General features: G+C 38.2%; 1 protein-coding gene across 2 annotated transcripts in view; it reads right to left on the reverse strand.

Moving 5' to 3' along the window:
- The window catches only part of L (zinc finger protein Lobe), a 98,131-nt gene that overhangs the window by 48,070 nt on the left and 30,920 nt on the right, over window positions 1–19,141 (reverse strand). For both annotated transcript variants that reach the window (XM_074101554.1, XM_074101556.1), the window contains one exon: window positions 10,214–10,258. In XM_074101554.1, coding sequence (XP_073957655.1) covers window positions 10,214–10,258 — 45 coding nt within the window. The remainder of the gene's footprint in view (window positions 1–10,213; window positions 10,259–19,141) is intronic.

The following is a 19,141-nucleotide window of genomic DNA, read 5'->3' on the forward strand; positions in this document are numbered from 1 at the left end:
ATCAAACATTATCCAAGGCACACCGCACACAAACGAGTGACCGTTCAAGGTGAAAATCGATGTCCATCGTGATTTCACGCCACTGATGACGTTTCTCTGCAGTTTTAGTACCACGGAGTGAAGGTCTAATTGTACGATCGATCGAGACAAATGCTTTTGTTAATCAAACAATTTTTCAAGGAAATTTGTTATTGTCTGTTTTTTAACTGTACTTTGTTAAATCGTAAATGACTATCAACGAATACAACATTATTATTTTTTTAAATGATTAAATAGTTATGCTCTCACATTCTGTACCTAGTTGCAAGAGACTTGCATGTTATCAAAAAGTTTCAGCGTCATAAGCTTATAAAGCTTAAAGCATGAAGTTAACTAGCAAAGTTTTTCGAAACCCAAATAAATTTTGAAATTGTCTATCAGAAACTTGGCGGAGCTCACAGATTTGGGAGACCAGTGTCTCTGTCCATGCATAGTTAAGTGCATCTGTGTCAAGTGTCGACGCAATATCGAAACTTCCCGTGGGGTTGATGCTTGTCGATTTAACTCCTTGGCCGGTCGGCGACAAGTCGGGAGCAAACAATTGCCGAGTCTATTATGTGATGTGGTTCGCGGGCGGGTGTTCATGCATAGATAAAGAGGCTCCCGCGCCGCGTTGGATACGGTCCCGGGAGGCCGCCGCGCGTCTTGAGATATTACTGCTTTCGCCGTCATGACAACTCCTATCTGTCGGAATTTGTGAACATCTGGGTTAGGTTTAAGGTTTTTAAACAATCTGAATATCAAGGAACTACCACCTTTTATACTTACTTTATTTGCCTTTAAACGGAGCAGAGCGGTAGCCGACGAGCAAAGTAAAAGATTGCATTACGTTGGTAAGTATAACCAATTTATCTAAGAACCAAATTCAATAAAACTTACTTAAATTAAATTCACTCTATATTAATCCATGTCTAAAGAACTTTTATAATTCAATCATTAAGCGAAGGACAATTGTACCAATACATCATTTGCTGTAAGGGAGAGTCGTATTTAAAACTCTCTGGCTCAACCAGAGCAACTGCTCCAGCATGCACTCCATATTCTATTTCGTTGACAAGAAATTTCATAAAAAGAGAAGCATAAAATGTGCCACTTTTGCTCAGGCATTTCCTTAATGTCCCAAAAAACTTAATTTATCTATAGAACGGACTGAAGTAAGCTAAGCAAGAATCAAGATCAAGAGTCAACTCAGGAGACGCGAAGACACCTGCAGTTATTTCTGTATCTAGGCGAAAATCTGGTAGTTTCATGTTGATCAATTGATCATAAACAAAAGAATCATAATGATCATATCAAATCAAACAAAGGTTGAGTAACAGGTCGAAAATCTTTACTTATGTAGATGTATTACAAGAGTATTGCCGGCGTTAACGGCCAAACCATTATCCGTTACATTTCTAGTACTCTCAGACATTTCAAAGATTATACTAGTGACTAGAATTATTTAGTTTTTACGTGTTTTTAATTCGAAAACAAATCTAAAAGTATTTGGTAGGAGGTTTCTGTTCCCACCTCAGACGTCCTCTGTAGACCGCCCGAATTCATCGGCTGTATATTATCCTCCTACAATCTCCAAGTGGTGCTCATGAATGCCCGGATCTATTCATACACCACAATCCTCCGGAGAAACAATGACCGTACCCTTCCCATCGCCCGGGTGAAAGAGTCCAAAACAAAAAAAACGGAGGTTCTTGGGAACCCTTTAATACTGGCAAGGCAATCGAATTCTTAAAACATTGGAATCGAATATGAGCCGGTGGTGGCGGTTTAACGGGGTGAATGGTGAATGGTGGCGACACAATGGCTGCCGTAGTGGCACAGCCGCAGCCGCGGGTGTCGTGTGTCGGCGCGGGCGCGCCGTCGCCCACGCCGCCGCCCCGGCCCCGTCGCACCGACACACGATATCACCTTTTTATTTCATAATTCCTTTACAAAAAACATGCTGCAAAGGCCTAGGGTAAAGACAATGCGCCCGGAGGTAAAAACACCGCTCGGAAACCCTTTATATCCAATTTATTGTCTCAAATAAAATCGGGTGCAAATTAAAATAAAGTAGTATTGAATTTTACCTCCAAGGTCTTTGCAACCGCTTCATATTCAAAAGGCGATCAAAAATGAATGAGCAAGATTGTGTGGTGTAGCATTAGTCTCGAGAAGATAAGTAGAAAGGAAATCTAATTGAAAATAACCCCATGGAGTTTAGTTGTTGGTGCAGACACTGTTATTTATAGTGAATGCGGTGGATTTGTTTACGACAGAACGTTTGGGAGAAACCGAGTCAACACAGCCTCGGCGTGGCCGGTGGAGGGCACCAATAAATTTGTGGGAGGCTTATCGAGATTGGCGATCCCGAGTAATGTGTGTTTCGGGTAATCAGATGTGCGCTTACCAAGTTTTAATTCCCCGGCGCTGGGGCGCGGGGGAGGGAGGGTCCGGCGCCGACGCCGATATCGCATATAAAAAGGTTGCGGATCGCTCGCTTCTCCATCCGGCGATTGGCTAGGCGGCGCCCGCTGATCCCCAGGGCCCTATACGAGAAGCGAAATGGGCCCCAGAACACCCATAAGAGAGCGACCCCGCCCGCCACGGCCGAATAATTAGGGCTCTTTGTTTAGATAGCGGCAATTTTATTTGGGAGCGAGCGGGCGCTGGGGACGTCTTTGGCCATTCCAACCGCCCGATATTAATAAGAAACGTGTGTGCGACTTACAGGCTTCGCTAAAGGATAATACTGCAGTGCTTTGTGTATCTTTAAGCACCTATAGAATTCCAAATAACTTTTCAAGATTGTCTATAAAAAATATTAAAATGTTGTAAGGTGCCATTTATTATCCTTAACTATGTATTGGCGGAAACAGTTCGAGAAGTGAGAATTACTTCACCGCGAATTCATAGAGAAGGAAAGGGGGACGTCGACATTCACCAAGCAATATCGCATAAATAATGCAGCCAACAAAATTGGGATTTTGATTTGTTTTCTTCGAAACTTTTGCCTATTTGTCTTTGGAGTGAACGGGTAACCGAGAACAATGGTCCAGTTGTTTTGTTCCCACTTAACTCATATTTTTGTTTAAACTTGATAAAATTAATGAACCGGAAAGTTGTGGGAGTTACTCGTACCTACTTTAAGTTATCATTTGTTATTGAGATAATAGTGAAACTGCTATCACCTGATGAAAGTTTTAAATATTATTTAAAATTAATTTCGTTCAATATGAACCACATGAAAGGAAAAGAAAGGCGCCAAAGCAGCGTTGTATCCAATTACAAGAGTGACTGTATAATGCCGCGGCCCGCGGAGACAGCCCCGCGGAGGCCGCACCTCTCCTTTGTCTCGTCTCCGCAAACTTGCCATAAATGTTAATATGGGATCTCCTCACATTTGAATATCTATTTCTTCGCGAGGCCCGTTCGTTAACGCGGCCTTGAATTTTAAATTTTATCGCCGCAGCGGGAGCGCCGCAGATGAGGTGCGCGCCTACGTGATCTCCCCGAGAAAATAACCGAGGAAAACTTCTTTTTGTTTGTCTTTTTTTGTTGCAAAGTGAAATAGATGATGACATGCCTATTATAAACCCTCAGTACTAACTGTGGGGCAACGGCAATTCCTTCCGGAAGAAAAGAGATGGTAGTGTTTGCTAAGTGTCATTTAAATACCTATGCCTAATACCGGGTGGGCCCTATAACAAGAGCAAAACATAAAAACATAAATAGGTTCTGCTACTTTAGTTCTGCAACTTTCAAAAATAAAAACTATCACAGCTTTACAATTTCAAGAGTAATCGATCAAAACTTAAGAAGTATATTAACCGACGTACATTTGGCAGATTTTCTACCTTTGTCAATTACGACAAGATAACACAAGGAAGTCGAGTTCACGTACCAATTGCCATCCTTTAAATGTCCCTTTCAAGTCAGGAAATCCTTCTCAATTAATCTCTATCCGAATTCTAATTACGCGAATGCAGTGTGCAGATCTTGGACAGTTTAATTACCAATTATCTTGAGTCTAGTCACATGTCAGCTTACCTGTCGCATTTTACGAGAAACTATGTCGCATGTAAAAGGAATAAGCTAAAAGCCTAAACAAGGTGCCTTTCTTGATATTTTGAATATTTTCAGTTCAATTCTTATCCAAAGTAGTGTATCTATGAGTGACGTGGTGACGTAGTAACTTGATTCCCAACGGACTGTCTAAATCTTTTATGTGACGTTAGTTGTGACAAGTAGCCTACGGACAATCTGTAAGAGGTGTTTGTGTAATGCCTGGTACCCATAACACAAGCTTTTCTTACTTGGGGTCTAGGTCAATTGGTGCCTAGTATCCCGTGATATTTATATATTATTTGTATTGGTAAAAATGATGAAATGCCATTAAAAAAAACATTTAAATTTTAGTTTTATTGTATTTTAACTAACAATTATTTTCTTAAGTTCCGTATTTTACTAACCATACTATAGATCGGTTTTAAGATCTGAAATATATGTAAAAAATTTAAGCACTTATATAGTGAAACAAAATAGCTCTACCCTCCATCGCCAAGTCGTAACGCGAGCCGGGCGCAGAGCATGTGATGTCACGATTTGGTCAGTGATGATCGCAAAGTTTAGTGAGCATTTGAACCCGCCCCCACCACCCTGTCTGACTCTCAATTATTGAAAATGCATCCCGTTCCGCGCCCCGCGGCCGACCATCCCATCGCAAATGCACATTTTAAACTGCACCTGATTGCAGAGTCGTGTTACTATTCAAGCCAAAAGTCGTACTGTCGATTTATTTTAACGGGCAATTGGCTCTATTAACCCTCCGATTATAACTTTTCGATCAATATCAAGACATTAAGTAATCATTCGGCTACATATTTGAACATCGAAAATTAAAATACCTACGGGTAAAATGACGATGTTCAAAATATCGGAAATTAAAATAACGAAAGTTTATATTGTCGAATGGTTACCTACATAACCTACGTCCAATATATAGAAATCTTATTATCTAGAAAAGTAGTATCGAAAGATATAAATATCGAAGTACAGAGTATCGAATATCCTATGTGTGAACTACTATTACGTGACAGGGTCGACGGAGCTGCGCTTCGCGGAGCTCCTATTTTGCGCAGTTGAGGCGCTTCGCTCCTTGACGCAATACTAACCTAACCTAAGCTATTAAACCCTATAGATATTAGGGTAAAATGATGAATTACCAAACATATTTGGTTCGGTTAGGTTACAACTGTGACCACAATAACTAGAAATACTAGATTATGTAAAATAAATGTTATTAAGATAAAGGAGCACTAAATAAAACAGATTCGTACGACCGATATTTTAATTTTCAGTATTCAAATATGTTGACATCTATAACTTAGATTTAATGGTTATCATCATTTTTAATCATTCGATATTTTAATCACTCGACATTTCAATCTTAGACATTTTAACCATAGGTATACTATAACAACTTTCGATATGATGATACAATCAATATTTTAATTTTTGATATTTTGAACATCGACATTTTAACCGTACATATTTTTATTTTCGATATTAAAATATGTAACCAATCGCTCTAAAGAATTAGACTTGTTTTTTCGATCTAAATGCTGAAACAAATCGAATGCAATAAGTTAAAAGGCTCTATTTTCGAGATCTTTCACCAAAAAATAGCAAAAAATTAATTGAAAATGAAATAGTAGGTAAGTAAATATATCAAATTAACAAGGAAAACTATCACTGATAAGTTTGCTTGAGAATTAGTTTAGAAGTAGTTTAAGAGTAGGTACATAAATAGCAGTACATAAATAGTAGGTACATAACTTGCAAAATATACCTACTTGGACAATTGCGTAGAAAATACAAAATCCTTAGCAAAATATTACTTGTTTAAAACGGATAGTTTATAAGCGGTTACGGAACCTTATCCTGGGAGTATCAGACACACACTTGGCTGGTTTTTATTTATACAGGCGGTCATCTTATCCGCTTTTAATTTATAACTTTTTTATTTGTACTATTTTTTGAGTAGTGCCGTTATCCCTAGGTACCTACTCACTAAAAAAATTAAAAAAATCAAGTGCATGCCAACCATCAGTCCACAACAGCCATCAGACGGACGGACGAACAACAGCGTCCTAGGGTTAAGGTTCTGTTTGTACCTTTTGAATACAGAACCCTTAAAAAAATACAAAGTTTTATTGATGCGCATGTGTCGCTACTCTAACAGAAGTATACACTTTTCTATGACACTAGTATCTCCATACTGGATAGATATGTATAAGTTAGGAAACACCGTACGTGAGATCTAACTAACAAACATTGAATGAACTAAAAAAGTGTCTAATCGCTTTGTACACTTGAACAGTGTTACATACATACACTGTGTAAATCCTGCCTTTAATTTTTATTCTCCATTAGCCTCTCGGGAGGCATTTTTGTTTGGAGCATTAGCCTGCGGAACTCATTACTGACCGTTTAGAATAACAGACAAGAGGATGAATAAAATATAATTAAAATTCATTGCAAGCGCTTATACTTTCGATGCAAAAAATGCTTTAAACCTATGTGATAGATAACAAAAACATAGTTATTGATCAAAATATTCTGTTTCAGGAATAGGTGCGTGTTTCTTCTTCTCACTTGTTGGTTTTGTCGAATTCTAGAGAAAAATAAAAATATTTTTCCAATCCACTAACCTGAGGCCGTATTGCCTAACGTTTCTGACGCTCGCGATCGCAATCAAATGTCAGATTTCGCATACAACAACTGTCATTTGATTGCGATCGCGAGCATCAGAAACTTTAGGCAATACGACCTCTGTGCCCGTACTCTCTAACGCTGTCACCACGCTGTCACTGGCGAACGCATTCATCATCTCTTTTTATTCTCATCTCATGCTGTGTGACAGAAAGAAGTAGTGACAAAAATAACAAAAAATGGAACCGACTACAAAACCCTTGAAAATATTTTTTCTAGGTAGGTACCTACTAGCTCTAAGTCAGTGACAGTACGACCCAGCAGGATGGATTGAAACCCATAGTATGTAGGTGAGGTTGACGACTATTGTTCCATTCCTGCTGGCTCGTGACCTAGAAAAATATTTTCAAGGGTTTTGTAGTCGGTTCCATTTTTTGTTATTTTTTTGGAGTCGGTTTTATTTTTTTGTTAAAAACTTTCCTTATTTCTCACTTTTTAGTGATTCGTAGCCAAAGTACATCTCACAACGATTTCAAGAAGCCCAAACACGGCTTATTAACGTTGTTTTATAACAGTTTCGCTTCCGGCTTCAGCATCAGATCAGTTCGGAAGAATCATTAACTTAAAGCTCCTTCTTAGTCGCTTATCTAAGTATATTAATCATGATCGTTTATAGACGAGCGACCATTACTTAGCTTTGACGAGTTCCATTGGTCATCTACGGTCTTCTACATCAGGTCCAGTTAACCAAATGATACTTTCTGAATGTAAATGCTTATTTTAATGCTAAAAATGCCAAAATCGCCATAGGTGTGCCTATAAAATTTGAGGTTTGCCCTCGATTTCCCTAGGATCCCATCATCAGATCTTGACTTGGTGACCATGGGACCACTTCAGAATACCCTTTTGAATAAAAAAATAATTTTGAAAATCGGTCCACAACTGTCTGAGTAATTGGTGAACATAAATAATGATTGGTTTTTTGGAGTCTTTTTGTATTTTTTATTTCAACTCCAAATTTTTTACTTTTACGGGTATCCCGTGAAACCATATCGAAAATACAAACTTTACAAATTTGGAGTTGAAATAAAAAATACAAAAAGACTCCAAAAAACCAATCATAATTTGATTGCTTAGTAGCGACATCTTTTGTCTGGGTGAGCGGTTGGTTCCGAAAGAGTGTGACGTCTCTCGATGAGAGCGGAACATAGATGTCGCTAGTGCTGCTGCATAAGTAGCGTAGTAGAAATAATAAATGTATGCATAGGAAAAATTCGTGTCTAGATTCCTGTCCAGTGGTGGTGTAGGGGTTATAGCACGCAGCACGGATTGCTGAGGATCTGGGTTCGATTCCCAGCGCTGGTCTCTTTTTCTGGTTTTTCTGTGCATCCATGTCTCAGTTTGTATGTTCAACATAAATAAATAAAAATACAAATATTTGAACATAGAACCTCCTCCTTATTTGAAGTCGGTTAAAAATGATTGTGATTCCGAGTACGTTAGGCAATAAGACCTGTAATCGCTAATTTGCTCAAGGTACTTTTAGGGCAGAAATATCATTAGATTATTGGAGTACCTATTATAGCTCTTTTACAAATGAAGTAAGAAGTAGTGGAAAACATCGCGCTTGGAATAGACACCCTCGACCAGCCAGCGTGCTAAGTGACGAACGATGTACACAATTCCGGGCGTCCGTTTTAATTGTAAGTTCAGAAAGGTTTGCGCCCGCAATGCAATTTTAGCTCGCATTTTCCATCAAAGTTTGGTGAAACCGACTTTGAATCGTTCAAACCTTCAGGGTAGACACGCAATTAGTAGGCACGTATAACGAATAAAAGACAAATTAAAATCATTTTAAAGATGCAGTTAATGTTAATGTGAGCTACTTGTACATTTAAGAATTTTGTATGTCGGAAACTTTTCTACGTAAATAAATCGAGTGATAGGTTCGCTTTGATTTATAAGAGCATAAACTTTTTGACATGAACTTCGTCGTCAAATATTAAACACTGTTATATTTAAATAAACAATGTAAGGTAACATTGCAAATTAATCAAATTATTATTAATTATTAATATTTACAAACGTAACTTAGCGAAATATGTTATTGAAAATATCTAAATGCGGACCTGGGAATATTTAATATTGTCGAGTATACGGTAGAAAGGCGGTTTTACTAAAAATTAAATTTACTTAAATCTAATTAAACTAAGACTCATAAGGCATTGTTATATTTGTTCGAAGTCAAAACTAATCCATTATGCTGTGTAACAACAAGTTACTTGTACCTACTTTGTATTGAGCGCTGCAATTGTCTCGTGTGAATTTAACTTTTACCCACATGGCGTTCAAAAAGTGTCTTCCTGTGTGCCTATTTAATCGTTTATAAACTCTAAATGTTAAATGATTGTTAGTTGATGAGCTAAAAGAATTTCTTTGCTCACCCGCGACCTTATGGTAGCTGAGTTTGTGCAGGATATGCAATAAATGAATTGCTAGTTGTTGTAGTAAAGTTGCGCGACTGGTTTGCTAATTGTAAGTACAAACACAATATTAAATGTATAGAATTTAAGTTTTAAAAGCTGCATGTTAGTTTAACTTGGTGTATTTTTCGGTGCTCGCTGATACTGTATGTTTAAGCATTTTCTCAATAAGTGAAATGTAAATTTCTTTGAGAAATAAAGTTCTTTAACCATAATCTCTTACATTAGTATGAGTACAGTTGTAGGTAAGCGCCATAGGTAATCGAGTATAGAGACAACTCGATTACCATACCTATGGCGCTTACCTTAAAAGTACTTTGTACGGTAAACCTCTCTCAGGTTTTCGCTTTTGTAATGGCAGTGTCGCCCTGAGACGTCGGGGAGATTAAAGTACTTTCACATGATTAACTGATTCCGTTCCGTCATAAAACTAAGATTAAATGGTTAATACTTAGACGCGTAATACGTATTGTAATTTAAACGTTAATTGTAAACGGAATTAACCTACTTGTGAAAGCCTATGGCGCTCTCTTATAGCTTACCTACGCCTCGTAGGAAGCGTACCCACTCTGCATCATTTCTTTATTAATGTTGTTATTAATTTCATTACAAAAGTCCGAGGTTGTGAATACATAAACGAAACCGTGGGCTGTAGCGAGCAAAGTACCAGAACGCGTCGCAATTTGGTTGCGCAAACTGCGTGTTTCACGTCGTAGACGGTTTAGTGTAGCCAGGAGGGAAACTACGATTCCTCTGAGCGAGAGTATCTGCTCCTCAACTTTATGTTCATTTTATCTTTTCGACTGTATTGCGAAGCGGGGACTTGGGCAAAGGCCCTCCAGGGCTGCGTTAACACCGCGGCCGGGCCCACCATCTCCGCATCCGACTTTAACACTTTTTTACATTTTCCACTATTTAAATATTAACACGTGTCACGAGAGATCGTTTCGTACATTGAATAATGCCTCTTTAGGTTAACCTTAGGATTAAATACCTACCTGATTCCAAGCTGTCAGCACTCTCCGACTTGATGTCTGCGACATCTGTAACAAATAACAACTACGCTTGAAACTCGCTTTAAGCTCTGATTTCTTTTAATGACGAATCATGGAGTGATTTTTAATATAACTTCCGTGAAAATGCCATTCCAATGGCATAACTTATGTTATGTATATATACATAACTTATCCTTTTTTTATTTGAGCTGTAGCTTTGTATCAATACACAGATTCCTATACCTTTTAATTAAATGGTATTTCTACGGGTGTGTAAAAATTGGCCCCTTGACGTGAATAAAGCATATTAAAAATAATCTCCATTATTTATAAATCCCTACTATAATCTCGAATCCCAGTCCGCACAGGCCCGCGTGAGAATTACGGCCCAAGCCCTCTAATTTTGAGAGGACGCCTGTGCTCTGCAGTGGGACGTTTATAGGCTGAGATATCGATACCTTGGGGCTCAAAGGGCGTAAAGCACCAAACACTTTACTTAACTTTACAGGACAAGCTAAAAACTAGAAAAAAATAGTAGATTGTACAACGAGAGCATAAAACGAGCCATTTTACCCGAGGCGTTCATATAGCCACCCGAGCCGGTATGGCGAGGGTGGATAGACACGTCGAGGGAAAAATAATAAATAATAATAAATATCATGGGACACTTGACACCAATTCACCTAGTCCCAAACTAAGCAAAGCTTGTACTATGGACACTAGGCAACGGATAAACATACTTATAATACATATTAAACATCCAAGAACCGAGAACAAACATTCGTATTATTCATACAAATATCTGCCCCGGCCGGGATTCGAACCCGGGACCTAAGCTTTGTAGTCAGGTTCTCTAACCACTCGGCCATCCGGTCGTCAAAAATGACAAAAATGGGTTTAATGCTCGAGTTTTACACTCTGCTTTTCACTTCGGCTGAGAGGAATACCAGGTACCTTTTATTTTTCATGCATTGTTATATAATTATAAAATTTTAGTTTTATTGATTTATTTTGATTAATATGATTGATTTTTAGATTTTATGAATTAAAAAATATGTAGAAACTTTTTTGTTTGTGACTGTTCACACCTGATTACCTTGGTCTTAGACAAAGATTTTACTTTATGCACTAGAGCATAAAAAGTCATTTTATGTGGCCTAGATCCAGCATAAACACGAACTCTACGAGCATGAGAAGTGAAAAATATATAGTTCTGTTGTTTCTGTTAAACAAGTACTTCTATTGACGAATAGCTTACAATTTTTTGTACTTTTTAGGGTTCTGTAGTCTGTCTGTCTGTCCGCGGCTAAGCTCAGAGACCGTTAGTACTAGAACCCTGTAATTTGGCATGAATATACATATATCAGTCACGCCGACAAAGTGGTGAAATAAAAAAAAACTAAACATTTTTTTTGTGTACCTCCCATAGACGTAAAGTGGAGGTGATTTTTTTTCTCGACTAACCCTATAGTGTGGGGTATCGTTGGATAGGTCTTTTAAAACCATTGGGGGGTTGCCAGGATTTTTCGATTCAGTGATCTGTTTGCGAAATATTCAATTTTAAAGTGCAAATTTTCATTAAAATCGAGCGAATTTTGTAATGGCTACGGAACCCTATCATGGGTGTGTCCGACACGCTGTTGGCCGGTTTTGTTAATATACTCCAATTGGATGCAAACTGTAGATACGGTTAAATAGATACGTGCGCTATACGTACGCTCTGGTTTAAAACACAAGAATTGAATCAGATGTATCTACTTTAAGACCTAGTAAACTTGGCTTATTTTGGTTCACAAGGATGTAAAGGTAACATCAGCACAAATTTTGCTTTCAATGTGTGTGAAGATTAATTGCTGTTTATGGTGATAAATTAGACTATCTCAGTGAGTAAAATAATCAAAACATTCCATAGTTTTGATTACATAAGGCCACGGTCTTAAGAAATCAAAATTTACAGTGAACTATTTGGCGGTCGTAAAGGGCTGTTGTATAAATTACAGCTTTTACGCCGTATGCATTAGCTTTTTTTCGTAGTAATAAAAGGCATGTAAAAATATGTGCCGCTTTACTACCTACCGGTATTGTTTAACATACTTTATGCTTATTAATGCCTTGATGATGATACGATGGGATTTTTTTGTTCTTTATACCCAACATTTTGAAAATATTTATAATTTTTAGGGACTAAAACAGGCGTTTTCAGCCTTTTGGTTTTAAAGGCACACTTTTCGTTCATCAAAGTCTCGTGGCACGGCACACCAATAAAAAATAGCCAAGTCCGAGTCGGACTGTCGCGCTATCGCGTAGAGGGTTCCACCCGCCCCGCCATTTCTTCCGCTCCGTTACCATAACCACCTGATATCGCGAATCGCATACGCCACACGTCAGTTGTTTTCGTACTAACTATTTTCTCATTAAAATAGCTATTCATGATTTCAATTCAGCATACACTTCGCGGCAATCGCGGCACACTGGTCTGCTGCGGTACAGGTTGAACGTCTGGACTAAAACAACACCACTTTTGAGCGAATTTTCTTACGTGGATTATAACATTGAAAAACTGCTTAAGATGCCGTAATATGTGCCTTTACGCCCAAACGTCCTTTACGCCCTTTGAGCCTCAAGGTAGGTATCGATATGTGATGTGATGATTATACATTAGAATTCCGAATAATCGTGCAAACATCCGTACAAACTAAACTCAAGCTGCAAAATAAAAGTAAACCGCAGCGATATTTGTACTGTTATTCGTAATAGAATCTAAATAGCCATATTTTTGGGTGAACTGCATCTGTCGTCGTAGCGAGTAAGTGTGTACAGCAGCAGGGCTACTACGAAACTCGAAGTTCGTGTCGTGCGGTCCCTCTGACACTTACACAATTAAATACGAGAGCGATAGGGACGGTACGACACAAACTTCGAGTTTCGAGTTTCGTAGTAGCCCTGCAGCCCCGAGGCGCGGTCGCTGCGGTCGCCCCTCTAATCCACTTGCCAGTCGCCTCTCTGCTGCGAGACTTTTCCTCTTGTTTTAAATTTCTAATTTGAATAGGTGATCCAGTTTAAACTTCCTAGTCCAATTTAAGTAGTTGGACGGGATCCCCTAATATTGAGAAAAAAGGGACGCGGGTTGTGCGAAGTAAACTAATGATTTTACTGTTTATTTGCCTTAGAATAGAAATTAATGTATCACTATTTTATGTCTAAGGGGTATAACGGTTAACTCAAGTTAAATCTTACAACTGGCCAGATTTTAGCCAAAGTGACACATTTTGTTAAATCCTCTATTAGGCTTGACTATTTAGGTATTATATTTCTTTACTTTTCAGAAACTAGCATCATGTCAATCGAGAATTGGAATATTTTACAGCATTTTTTGCTGCAATCCAATTTGCTAGTGCTGAATATTAGGTCATCAGTTACTTAATCATTATCATCATCTCTGACTCATACACTGCTTGTCACAGGCCTCCTCTTAGATTGAGAGGAATCGAGCTGTAGTTTCCACGCAAGCCCATTGCGAATTGAACACTTTCCACACATCAGTGAATTGCTTCACAAGTTTTCTCACGATGTTGTCTTTCACCAAAAGCTCACGATGAATTTCAAATGTATTTTAGCTCATAAATTTCAAAAATCACATAGATGCAAGTCTGATTTAAAACCTACGACCCTTTTATGGACGTTAAGCATTGATCATAAACCCCTTCTAACTTAATCGAGTGTGCGGAAGACGGATGCTTTATATCCGACCACGATTAACGTTAAGGGCCACAAAGCATTTGGCGAGCGTTTGAAAAACATCACTTAGGTACTTAAATCCTGGTGCATGGATTATCACAATTCAGAGTGGCAATTAGAATTAAGTAGATTCTTGGGTAAAAAAAAATCAAATCTCATGCTCGTAAGTTCGTGTTTATGCTGGATCTAGGCTGAAGGCTAAAATGACTTTTTGTGCTCTAGTCACTAGAATCTAGTGCATAAAGTGAAATCTTCGTCTAAGACCAAGGCAATCATAATTTTATAATTTACATAAAATTCAAAATCAATCAAAATAAATCATGAAATAATGCATGAAAAAATAAAAGGTACATAGAAAGTGAACAATTGTTTCTACTGTTGCTATTTCATTTCCTCGCAATCTAAGTGAAAAGCATAGTGTTTACACTCTAGCATTAACCCCATTTTCCCCTCGACGTGTCTATCCACCCTGGCCATACTGGCTCTGGTGGCTATATGAACGTCTTGGGTAAAATGGCTCGTTTTATGCTCTTGTTGTACAATCTACTATTTCACTTCTCATGCTCGTAAAGTTGGTATTTATGTTGGATCTAGGCGACATAATATAACTTTTTATGCTCTTGTGCATAAATTAAAATCGTCGTCGAAGACTAAGGTATTCAGGTGTATTTAACAGCCACAAACAAAAAGTATCTATATATTTTTTAATAATTTTTAAATTGTATAAAACTAAAAATCAATCAAATAAATCTATAAAACTAAAAATGTATAATTATATTAATAATGCATGAAAAATAAAAGGTAAGTGAACAATATTTCAACTGTTGGTATTTCATCTCCTCGCAATCGAAGTGAAAAGCAGAATGTAAAACTCGAGCATTAAACCCATTTTCCCCTCGACGTGTCTATCCACCCTCGCCGTACCGGCTCGGGTGGCTATATGAACACCTTAGCTAAAATGGCTCATTTTATGCTCTTGTTATACAGTCGATGCCCTAACATAAGTATCCACTTTCCTATACAACTATATGAAAAAGTGAATAGGTACATAGGTTAGAGAACCGACCGTACAATCTACTATATTTAATCCGTGAATTAGATATCAGATAGATAAAATTAATCAGATAAATAATCAAACAAAAAGCGACAAAGATGAAGCATGTCAAAGTTCAGGAGGGCAGCCCATGACGTCACGCCGCACTAAAGTGTCGCACGGCGTGACGTCACTCGGAACACCAACTAGCGCTTCATCATTTTCAAAACATACATGCCCAATATTTTCTGGTAATCTAACTGACGAAGTAATTTTTTTTTACGACACACGCCTATTATTTTAATAAAGTGATATAGTAATTAATATCGTCAGCATACAAAAAAGAAACAAAATATCTCTTAAAATAATATAATATCGATATTGTACGAAATATTGAATTAAATTTTGCTGACTGCAGCGAAATTCAAGTCAATCAGATTCGACCACTGAAAAAAAGGTGAAAACTCACTCTCAAGATTTGTTGTAGCACCTAATTAAATGGGACATTTACATACATATGCACAAAGCACAAGACCGGTCTGAGTGGAGAGCCTTGGGGGAGGCCTATGTCCAGCAGTGGACGTCTTTCGGCTGACATGATGATGATGATGACATACATGATACGTACTTGCTTTCGTCCAGGCCTTCGTCGGCCAAGAATTTGTTTATCGCTATCCTACTGGAACTATGCAATTTCCCGTAATAAAATCTATCCTATATGTCCTTCCCAGAGACTGTATAGTACTAGTAAGGAGGGAAGCGAGAATTCTCTATTAAAAAATATTGAAATTTGAATAATACGTTAAGGACGGGGGCTACTAAGAAAAACAAAAATCGAAGTTCGTATCGTACCGTCCCTCTCACTCTCGTATTAAATAATATTAGCGCTAGCGGGACGGCAATATGCGAAGTTCGCATTTTGCACTTCGCAGTGTAGGGCCAGATATTTAGCGCCTGAATAGTGTAATATAATAGAAGACAGGCAAGGGGCCTCCGTGCAACATTAATGATCGTAGGCGCCGCTCATTGCCGCGATTGGATCTTGTGAATTAGTACCTAACCCGCGCGGGACCCGACGTGCCTCGCTGGCACAGGATTAATCTACACAGAGTGTCTTACACGCGTACCTTACCCCTGACTCATAAAACTAATTGATAAGTTGTTAATTTGGTTGCTCTCAGCTCAAAACTAGCCTTGTGGTTTCAGACCTCGGCGATCTACGAGTATGAGCAGGGCGTCTTGTTTTTAGTAGCGTGGAGCAAATATATTTATTCACCAGGCAATCCGGAAAGAACATAAAAAGAAGTACTTATAGGTAAGTAAGTTTGACCGGTATGTGTGTCTGTGTGTGTCTGTCTGTCTGTGGCACCGTAGCTCTTAAACGAGTGGCCGATTTGAATGCGGTTTTTTTTTACTTGATAGCAGGTTTTCTAGCGATGGTTCTTAGACATGTTTTATCAAAATCGGTTCAGCCATTTTTGAGATATTGAACTTTGAAGTGACAAAGTCGGGAGTTTTCCAACTTTTTGTTGGCTAGGTTATTTGTAATGAAATGCCTAAATTATCAACAAGTTGCTACATCATGCTCATGACGCAGACAATCGATAAATAAGTCGAAAAAATATATATAATAATATTTATTATTATTATTATTCAATATTTATTAGCAATAAGTAGATATGTTATTTTATCTTAGTTTTTTTTGTGACAATAATTTTATTTCTCTTTCTTTTTCTTTCTTCTTTAAAAAAAATACATCCGTCATTCAATATACGAAGGCATTTTTTCGCAGCGTTAAGACGTTAGTTCGCGGAGACGTAAGATGAGTCCAGGTGTGCAGTTCGTCACTGCGGAGGATATTAAATACATCCCGGCGGAGTGGGCGCGGTCGGGCGGTCGGAAAGCTCTAAGGCTGTCGCTAGATTTCCCACGGGAGCACGTTAATTTTCTGCCGCCTTGAGCATAGTGCCCCCTGGGGGCGCGCTACCTTTCGCGCAGCCATTCAGACTGAAGGTGTTATTCCTCTACCGCTGTACCTGATATGGACTGGTGCCGCTATACCTCTCCCGAGGAAACTTTTCACGTAGCACTGAATACAAATAACGGTACAGAGCCATTACGTAAACTTCGCTAGTTTAAAGGGCTGTAGAGAATTCCTGTCTGTTAACAGTTTGTCATCATGCATGAAAATGAGAGTTGTAAAACTTTCCCATTTGCATTTAATGTCATCGAACGGCGGGCACGAGTTTAGAGAAAATATTGAAATGCCTACAAAGTTGGACGCACCGGCGGTCGAACATCATTAAAAAGTTTCGCCTATAAGTTAGCACAACTTTCATCCCATCCATGTGATAGTGTGTCACACGAGTTCATGGGCATTGTTCAATTTGCAGCCGATTTGCAATTACAATGTGTTTATTTTGTAAAAACGCACTACCCTTTCTCCATTGCATTCCATTTGAAAAATATTATGTTAAAGGTAACACTACCATAGTTTTTAATTTCTTTTTAAGAATTTTGACCAATCATTTCTTTGATGCAGCTCAAATTAGGTAGGTAAATATTTAAAAAAAGCTTCATAAATCTATATTTTCGCTCCATTATCTCTGTTAGAAGAAATGATCACCAAAACTGTGTCTCGAAATAAACGAGACACAACGGGACCCCCCCGAGATCATTATGCCCGTAATTAAATCAAGTGATCATATTTAATTATTATACCAAACGTTTATTACAAACAATGAGCGATTACACCCTTTGAAAAAATATGTCCAATGGTGTTATATGAAATGAAACACCCATATTTAATTATTACATGCCTAATGTTGATTTATTGTATACGTAGTTTTTAACTTCGTGATTATTTTTATTTGTTTTCAACACATGAATATTTAGTTAAGGCATACCTACATGTTACATATAGATTTCAAGAATAAATTGTAACTATTTGTTAAGTTTATCTTGTGTTAATCCACTTTTCGAATAAATAAGAAAATTGCACGCTCTTAAGATTTGGTAACGTGGAGTTCTGTGCAAGACTAAGATAGCTTGTGATACAGTGAATATGATACTTTAGGTATAACTGACGACCTTTTCAAAACAATCTTTATTTATACGTGTACAGACATGCCTCTTTTACTAAATAATGTTAAGAGTTTCGGTGATTGATCAATCAACAACCAAAATACTCGTATGTCGACAGGGAAAGGGAAAAATTACCAACGAGACGGACGAATGACCTGGTTAGGTAAACCCGCTGGTTCACGGTGGATGCATGCGGCTTCCAACGGTAGCAACTGGAGTCGCTAAAATAAATACTAGGATTAATACCTATCGATTAGTGATCAAAAACTATCTACCGGATTACTTCAAAACAAAGTAAATTTTCAGGTGCGCCGGACGGGATACGAACCCGTATTTCCTGACTATACATGCCAAGTGTACTACACTACCAACTTTACTGCATATCACGAGACTCCCGACCAACTCTTCCAAAAGTAAACACAAAAATAAATATTAGAAATACCATACTAATTTGGATCGTATGACTTGGTGTATGCAAACGATCAAAATTTTCAGCAGGTGGCACACTTGACATGTAAGTATAGCCGAGAAATGTGGGTTCAAATCCCGTCGGTAGGTAAGTACCTACCCGAATAACTTCTCCGTTTCAAAGTAATCTTGATTTTTAGTTAAGCCAAAAAAGTAAGCTAATAAAAACAAACATAATAGCAAATATAAGGATTGAAAAATATCGATGATACACTTTTCTTCGAGTCTCAACATGCGTTTCAAATATCGCTGTTGACCGAGTCGACTCGCTACGTTAAGCCTTAATACTACAGATTTAAAATTCCCCGCTCTCAACAGCAGCAGACGTTATCAAATAATAAGAAAAACCGATACCAACCAAACAACGGAATTAAGATTAAAAACAGCGGTGATAGGATCGGTTTTCCTGTCTCCGTGCTCGAGATCATTGTTATACGAGTGGCAATAACGCTGGTAGTTGTGCGTTGTGTATGTGTGCGTGCGCGGGTCTGAGGGATTCCCACGGGACGGAAGGAACTGCGGCCGGAGCCTGCCACCTGGGACCTGTAGGGGCCGTGGGGGCGGATAGCACAGAGACGGCTCTTAGGCTAGCTCTACCAACAACTATG

The sequence above is a fragment of the Choristoneura fumiferana genome, chromosome 18 (assembly GCF_025370935.1).
Source record: "Choristoneura fumiferana chromosome 18, NRCan_CFum_1, whole genome shotgun sequence".
Lineage (NCBI taxonomy): Eukaryota > Metazoa > Arthropoda > Insecta > Lepidoptera > Tortricidae > Choristoneura > Choristoneura fumiferana.